The following is an 8651-nucleotide window of genomic DNA, read 5'->3' as shown; positions in this document are numbered from 1 at the left end:
TCACACTCGAGTCACTACTCTTCGAGTCCAAGTCCAAGTCCGAGTCACCCAAGGAGTGTCCGAGTCGAGTCAGAGTCATCATTACCTGTGTTTGAGTTCGAGTCCCCGAGTCTCAAGTCTTCATGTATTAACCTTCGTGGATATATGTGTTGAAATGTAGCTGCTGCTCTACATTGCTGTTATCCTGTCATGTTATACTAATCTGTCTATTGAACTGCTGTGAAGCGAGTTTGGCTACAATTCTTGTAGTAGGTGCTATACAAATATAAAGCTTATTACTAATATTAATATTATTATTATTATATATCAATAAACTATATTTAAAATGAGTTATTGTTATTGAGTGAGAGTTGATTAGATCAGGTTACTCTGAATCGCGAGCCCTGGATCTTGAGTCGTGGCTGTGGTCCTGGATCATCGGTCCTGGATGGATATCCTCGTGGATTCATCTTCCTATTATACACACATGCATTTCCAAACATTTGGACTACCTATGTTGCAAATGTATTATCTTTTCAATTTACACATGGCATCTATTGCACGTCTGTCCGTCCTGGGAGAGGGATCCCTCCTCTGCTGCTCTCCCTGAGGTTTCTCCCATTTTCCCTTTAAACTGGGTTTTCTTCGGAAGTTTTTCCTTGTACGATGTGAGGGTCTAAGGACAGAGGGTCTGAGGACAGAGGGTCTGAGGACAGAGGGTCTAAGGACAGAGGGTTTCGTATTGTCATACTGATATTCTGTAGAAACTGTGAAGACCACTTAGACAAATGTAACATTTGTGATATTGGGCTTTATAAATAAAGATTGATTGATTGATTGATTGATTGATTGATTGATTGATTGATGATAGTGTTCAAGACAGCCTATATGTCTGAACTCGATCCTTAGAGTAATGTGTTACGGAGCCTTCTCTTCAATATTGTTTCCACATAACGAGCATTTTGCTCTTTTCCAATGTGGAAGCAGAAAGTGTGAAAGCATACAGCACGATGCGGGGTGTGTCTCTAGACATCTTTAGACTGGAATAGCGGGGCCCAGTACGTGAACTCGCCTCGCAGGTGCACACGCCAGGATAGAGGACATCAGACTCCAGAGAACATTTGCTCGAGTCCGAGTCCAAGTCGGAGCGTCAATGTACATGTCGAGTCCGAGTCATCGTGGGGGGAAATATTCACGAGTCCGAGTCCAAGTCAGCGTACGCGATAATTCAAGAGTCCAAGTCTGAGTCGCGTCAATCAGTGCGCGAGTCCGAGTCGAGTCCCGAAAATCGGCACTCGAGTCCGACGAGTACTCCAGGGCTGAAGTCGAATAGTCCATTTAGCTTAGGAACCTTCCTAACGGAGTGAAATGACCCGGAAGTCCATCAGTGGCAGCCATGATAACTGCCGTTCTAATTCTCTAGATGAAAGGAAAGGAGGTTTCAAACTTCCTTTATAACCTCCTTTAGCTTAGGAACCACTGGACCTCCCTCACCAAAAGCAGAGGAGAAAATGCTGCCCCACAATGCATTGCAGCCGCAGCATTTGCCGTCACTCAACAGTCGGCTGTTCACGGAAACAACCGATTATGACCGAGAAATGATATCATGAAAGTTACGGTGCTTATTAAGCTTTTTAAAACATAGGTGGTAAGTTGCCAAAGTGCTTTGTTCTGAACGTTCATCAGTATTATAATCAAAGAGAGAAATATGAACGTTAGTTTTTACTGAAATGATCAAATAAAGTCAACATCTCACAGTCTTTACTGAGCTGTGTGGAGTTTGTTCAACTTCTAAAAGATGTTTGAATGGTGATATACACAGTGATAGATGTTAAGGACTGACGTTTATAATAAATACATTTTATTTTGTGTCACATAACAAAAAACCCTGATATATCCTATGGACATTTGATTGTTTGATTTACTGTTTTTTTTATTAAAATATCCTATATTTATTCCTTTCCTTTGTATTAATTTAAAACACCTTCCGTTGTGAGGGATGCAGATACAGATAATATTATGAGACGCTTAAGAGGTCATGTTATTTATTCAAAAATGTGGTTAAAGGTGGGGTAGGTAAGTTTGAGAAACCGGCTCGAGATCGCTAGAATTTGAAAATACACAACCGGAGAAAATCTGCCACTTCCTCACAGAGCCCCTCCTCCAACACACACGAACGCGCACATGACCAATGAGGGCACGAGATGAGTGTGTGCCCCGATGGAAGGCTGACAGGCAGGTAGGCCATCCAGTTACTTTAGCCGGGCCGGCTAAACAGATTGGTTGTACTTTTTACAGTATTACGGCTTCTACAGATGACGTTTTTGTATGGATTTGTTGTCAAAGCACTTAAGATATTCATTGCTATTGGGATGTTAAGAGCATTCCATGGAATATAACAAAAAGTGTATCTCGAGCCGGTTTCTGAAACTTACCTACTCCACCTTTAAAAAAATGACTTGTTAAACAGGATAAGTTGCATAAACCATTATGTTTATATTACATTTTGTTTGCCTCACATTTAGAAAATTCTTTGAGATTCTAATAATCCATTTGGGATAACATTGAGATTGAACAGTCTAGTGTTAATGAATAATATCATTTCATAGCTAATTCCAAGCCTTTGTGCTGGTGTATGGTTCTAATTCCTTCACTTAAGCTTCTGTTTCTCTGATTTTCTACAATTAATAAAGTGATAATACTTGTCTGATGTTCACAGTCAGTGGGAGTTCTGCTACCAAGAGTTTGTGTCTGTTTGAGAGCCTTTGTGACCTTACAGGTTTAGATCTATCTGTCTAACACATTTCAGAATGTAAAAATATATGATAATACTCATACTATATAAATATAGTTGTATTGTGATGTACATGAGAACAGCTGTGCTAAATGAAGGTCTCTCACTGTTGGGTAACAAAGACTGTATTTAGAACACTGCCAGGACCTGTCCTGATGGGAGTGTGTTTGCAGACAGCAGAATTACCTCTGTTTAACAAAAAATTGTTTACAACTACTGCCTTTTTTCACCTTGAGTCTTTAAAACAACATCTCGCCTAACTATATTACTAGTTTTATTGAGAATATGAAGCATTTTAAGTTGTTCAGGAGATCATTTATAGGAAAAAGTCGCAGATTAGTCCTTCTCACGGCAGTAGTTTTAGGAGGTTTAAAGGCTTCCCAATAAAAACACAACAATATTTAAAGCTGTATTTCGCTTCTATATGAAGATTAAGTCATCCGCTATCAATTCAATTAACCGTTGAAATTCAACTCGTTCTCTAAATGTGTATTTTGTACAGTTTTAGCTGAAGAGAAAGCACAAAGTGGCACAGTTTTTCTGCAGCTCCTGCGTGAGCCAATGAGTTGAGTCTCTACGGTTCTCATGGTGTGTTTAAGTTCCTCTCTTCGCTGGGATTTCTCTATCCTCTCATCAGACCGAGAATCCTCCCGACAGCATCATGGCCGCAGAAGAAGCTCCCGCTGAAGTCGCCGTCGTCGTCGTCGCCGCCGCCGCTCCCCCGGCAAAGGCACCAGCCAAGTCCCCGAAGAAGAAGGCAGCCAAGCCGGCCAAGAAGGTTGGTCCCGGAGCCGCTGAGCTCATCTTGAAGGCGGTCACCGCCTCCAAGGACCGTAAAGGGATCTCTTACATCGCGGTGAAGAAGGCTCTGGCCGCTCAGGGCTACGAACACACCGCTCACATTAAACGCGCCGTGAAGAGGTTACTCGAGAATGGAGCCCTGGTGCAGGTCAAGGGAATCGGAGCCAGCGGTTCCTTCAAGGCAGCTAAGGCCGCCGAGAAGCCCAAGAAGGTAGCGAAGAAGCCCGCAGCCAAAGCCAAGAAGCCGGCAGCAGCAGCAGCGAAGAAACCCGCCGCTAAGAAGCCAGCAGCCAAGAAGGCAGTAACTCCCAAGAAGGTAGCGAAGAAGCCTGCTACTGCTGCCAAGAAAACCCCCGTGAAGAAGATCACTAAGAGCCCGAAGAAGAAGGTGGCGGCCAAGAAGGCAGCACCCAAGAAGGCAGCGACCCCCAAGAAGGCAGTGACCCCCAAGAAGGCAGCGACCCCCAAGAAGACAGTAACCCCCAAGAAAGCTGTGAAGAAGGCGGTTAAACCAGCTGTCAAAGCAGCGAAGAAGGCACCAGCCAGGAAATCATCGAGGAAGTAAACAGATCCTCTCCTTCATCTCCAAAAGGCTCTTTTAAGAGCCACCCACATAAACCAAAAGAGCACTCTCCTTTATAATAATATATAATTTAGCATAAAAACAACTTGAAAACATGCATGTTTTGTGTACATAACCACATGACACACTATTTATATATCTGCTTCCATGTTATATTCTAATATTCCATGTTGTGCTTTCATACCACATGGAATTTACCTCAATATAGTGTGTACCTTTACACACACAAGTACACGGCTATGGAGGAAAGACGTGACAAGAGTAAACAAATACATGAAATACAGGGAAAACAACAGGAATAAATAAAAACAGGAATATAAATACACGAATAACATTTAAGGATAATTCAGAACACACATTATTATATGTCTTTAATGTATTTCTGCATTTATTTTCACTTACATTTCTGTGTCTGGGCGTGTTTCACAATATGTGGTTTTGCCTGGTCGCCTTGTATTTTGTGGTCATGACAACATTTATAAGAAATGTACTTTCAATTGCTCTGAAAGTTTGACATGTCCTTAACAATATCTTTGAGTTGTTATAATATTTTACAAAACTACACACCCTAACTCGGTCTCTGAGGAAGTATTTGAGAAACATGACACCAATTTTAATAATACAATGTCACTAACTTTAAGATACATATACAATTTCTAACTATCTTAATATATAAGTTTATGTAAACATTACATTTAAATGTGAAATGATTATATTAAAAATCTAAATAGCAGTTGATTGGCATCAGGCCCACAAAATGCAATGTTGGAGGTTAATATGGTGTAATACACGCACTAAATAAATGAGATACAGATGACATTATTAGATGATTGTATTGCTTGTGTCAAAATGTGAAGTTGTGAAACCATTTGCTGGTTTTTATTTTGAAGGATGGTTGTCGTACCGGAAACGCATCGGCTCACGGTGTGAAAAGAGCAGCAGAGAGGGAACAAAGGAACGGAACAAAATGGCGGGCTAGAATTAACCAGGGTGTCTTCAACTACGTCCGCATATCAGCTTTAAATATGGCCGATATCCATAGTGAGTACATCATATCTCTGCAATTATGTCTGGAAGAGGAAAGGGCGGAAAGGGACTCGGCAAAGGAGGCGCTAAGCGCCACCGCAAAGTGCTCCGTGATAACATCCAGGGCATCACCAAGCCCGCCATCCGCCGTCTGGCTCGCCGCGGCGGAGTGAAGCGTATCTCCGGTCTGATCTACGAGGAGACCCGCGGTGTGCTGAAGGTGTTCCTGGAGAACGTGATCCGTGATGCCGTCACCTACACCGAGCACGCAAAGAGGAAGACGGTGACCGCCATGGATGTGGTGTACGCTCTGAAGAGGCAGGGCCGCACCCTGTACGGCTTCGGGGGATAAACTCATCTGACTGAAACACACAGGCTCTTTTAAGAGCCGCCCACCTCACTTTGAGAGCTCTGTCCTTGTGATTCACAGATTTATTAACACATTTTTAACCCTTTACTAAGTCATCACAATTCCTACTAATGGATAATACATTAAAATCTATGTTATTACCTGCAGGGTTCGTACGGTCATTGAAAACCTGGAAAAGTCATGGAAAATGCAAATTCCAGGCCCTGGAAAAGTTATGGAAAACAATATTTTTCCCATTTAATCTAATTGGAACTAAAGTCTGATTCAACACTTGATTAGATTTCACATCATTCATCCAGATCTGTGAAGTAACTAAATGTATTAAATACATGTAGTGGAGTCGAAGTACACCATCTACCTCTGAACTGTAGTGGAGTAGAAGTACACCATGTACCTCTGAACTGTAGTGAGTAGAAGTACACCATGTACCTCTGAACTGTAGTGGAGTCGAAGTACACCATGTACCTCTGAACTGTAGTGGAGTCGAAGTACACCATGTACCTCTGAACTGTAGTGAGTAGAAGTACACCATGTACCTCTGAACTGTAGTGGAGTCGAAGTACACCATGTACCTCTGAACTGTAGTGGAGTCGAAGTACACCATGTACCTCTGAACTGTAGTGGAGTCGAAGTACACCATGTACCTCTGAACTGTAGTGAGTAGAAGTACACCATGTACCTCTGAACTGTAGTGGAGTCGAAGTACACCATGTACCTCTGAACTGTAGTGGAGTCGAAGTACACCATGTACCTCTGAACTGTAGTGGAGTCGAAGTACACCATGTACCTCTGAACTGTAGTGGAGTCGAAGTACACCATGTACCTCTGAACTGTAGTGGAGTCGAAGTACACCATGTACCTCTGAACTGTAGTGGAGTCGAAGTACACCATGTACCTCTGAACTGTAGTGGAGTAGAAGTACACCATGTACCTCTGAACTGTAGTGAGTAGAAGTACACCATGTACCTCTGAACTGTAGTGGAGTCGAAGTACACCATGTACCTTCAGGTTCAGGTTATTTATATGTACCCGTAGGTAGATTCTTTTTGCAGAGAAAAAGACAAGGGTTCCATCCTGACACTAAAAACAAACACAAACAACAGACACATCTCTAATAAAGTACTAGTAAAAGTACAAGTATACCCTGCTGAACCAAATCTCAAAATATTTAAAAAAAAAATGTAAGAAGGAAAACACTAGTACAAACATGGACATTCAAAATTCACAATTAAATAAATAAAGATAGGCATCTGTGTGACGCTGTAGTGAGTAGAAGTACACCATGTACCTCTGAACTGTAGTTGAGTCGAAGTACACCATGTACCGCTGAACTGTAGTGGAGTAGAAGTACACCATGTACCTCTGAACTGTAGTGAGTAGAAGTACACCATGTACCGCTGAACTGTAGTGGAGTCGCAGTACACCATGTACCTCTGAACTGTAGTGAGTAGAAGTACACCATGCACCTCTGAACTGTAGTTGAGTCGAAGTACACCATGTACCGCTGAACTGTAGTTGAGTCGAAGTACACCATGTACCGCTGAACTGTAGTGAGTAGAAGTACACCATGCACCTCTGAACTGTAGTGGAGTCGAAGTACACCATGTACCGCTGAACTGTAGTTGAGTCGAAGTACACCATGTACCGCTGAACTGTAGTTGAGTCGAAGTACACCATGTACCGCTGAACTGTAGTGAGTAGAAGTACACCATGCACCTCTGAACTGTAGTGGAGTCGAAGTACACCATGTACCGCTGAACTGTAGTTGAGTCGAAGTACACCATGTACCGCTGAACTGTAGTGAGTAGAAGTACACCATGCACCTCTGAACTGTAGTGGAGTAGAAGTACAAAGTAGCAAAACATTGAAATACTTAATAAAGTACAAGTATCTCAAAACTGTACCCCCGTATAGTACTTGAGTTTATGAACTTAGTTACACCAGTGGCTATAAAGATAGAAAGACTCAGCCTTGCACAGAAGCATGACAATACATTTTCAAAATGCTCAACAGTGCTGCCAGAATGATAAACTGACTGCTACACAATTAAAATAAATGCTTTTATATATTTCTATTAGATGTGACTCTTAGGCGTTGCTGTTCTTACCTGCTGCTTTAGTTGTTCTGACTGCTAACATCCTGTTATTCCTCATTTTAAAGCCAATATCCCGTGGGGTCGGGGGCTCGGATCCTTGTCACCTTTTTCATACCTGATGACTTTGCATCCCTGACTACAGTTGCTTCAGCGTGTAGAAGCTAGTAAGCCTACTATTGGATTTGTTTTAGATAGGCACAACATGTTTCATATGCAGACCTTATTTTCCTGTTCCATGTTCAAATAAACCATTTTCAGTGGGAATTTTTGTTTGGTCATGGAAAATGAGGTAAAGGTCATTGAGAGGTCATGGAAAAGTCATTGAAAATCATTGGTGAAAAAGTGTATGAACCCTGTACCTGTTTATTACTAAAGGTAGAATAATGCAATATGATGTTTTATAAAAATATACTAGATACACCAACTTTCACGCTTTCCTTTATTTAACATTATAACGAGGGGACTACTGGGTAAACACTGGCTGCGAGAGGCTGTGTCGCAGGCGTATGTCTCTGGGATGCATCCACCGGGATCAGTGGGCTCTCCACCAGAGGGATTTCATCCTCTACGCCGGCTTTGCACGGAGGAATGACGGTGGAAGACATTTGCAGTGCTGCATCTTGGTCTTCCCCCTGTTCGTTTATTCAATTGTATTTGAGGGACTATCCAGTATATCACACAATACCTTTGTTACAAAATACTTTTGAACACTTTCAGGTATTTGTTCTTTATTTTCATTCTATAATCTTGTAAGTATAACATAAATCTAAATATCAACATGTCCTGAATTAGATCACACTTTATCACTTTAGATAACAGGACTGATTTACATATGAAATGAAAACGGTGTTTTAGGCACGAAAATGTATGCGTTTAAGGCAAGCGGCAAACTCTGGGGAAGAGCCGGGACGCCAATACGGTGTTGCCACACACTGCAGTTCATATATTGGCCTATGGTTGCACACTGCCGTCGCATGGTTATCAGTAACTTTAGACATCGTAA

At 41.9% G+C, this 8651-nt stretch overlaps 2 protein-coding genes across 2 annotated transcripts; both read left to right on the top strand.

The window, feature by feature from the left end:
* Positions 1 to 2425: 2425 nt before the first annotated feature.
* On the top strand, positions 2426 to 4476 carry LOC117442123 (histone H1-like). Its single transcript, XM_034078127.2, has one exon. It carries the CDS (start codon positions 3435 to 3437, stop codon positions 4137 to 4139), a length of 705 nt encoding a protein of 234 aa, XP_033934018.1. The 5' UTR covers positions 2426 to 3434; the 3' UTR covers positions 4140 to 4476.
* A 482-nt stretch (positions 4477 to 4958) lies between these two features.
* LOC117442173 (histone H4) lies at positions 4959 to 5556 on the top strand. The gene has a single exon (XM_034078174.2). The coding sequence runs from the start codon at positions 5224 to 5226 to the stop codon at positions 5533 to 5535; it is 312 nt and encodes a 103-aa protein (XP_033934065.1). The 5' UTR covers positions 4959 to 5223; the 3' UTR covers positions 5536 to 5556.
* Positions 5557 to 8651: the final 3095 nt, after the last annotated feature.

This window comes from Pseudochaenichthys georgianus, unplaced genomic scaffold, assembly GCF_902827115.2.
Source record: "Pseudochaenichthys georgianus unplaced genomic scaffold, fPseGeo1.2 scaffold_308_arrow_ctg1, whole genome shotgun sequence".
Classification (NCBI taxonomy): domain Eukaryota; kingdom Metazoa; phylum Chordata; class Actinopteri; order Perciformes; family Channichthyidae; genus Pseudochaenichthys; species Pseudochaenichthys georgianus.
The sequence above is the reverse complement of the archived record's forward strand: the minus strand, read 5'-3'. Positions and strand labels throughout refer to the sequence as shown.

Bases quoted from the DNA above. Each gene is read 5' to 3' on its own strand.
- LOC117442123 (XM_034078127.2), top strand. From the start codon at position 3,435: ATGGCCGCAGAAGAAGCTCCCGCTGAAGTCGCCGTCGTCGTCGTCGCC.
- LOC117442173 (XM_034078174.2), top strand. From the start codon at position 5,224: ATGTCTGGAAGAGGAAAGGGCGGAAAGGGACTCGGCAAAGGAGGCGCT.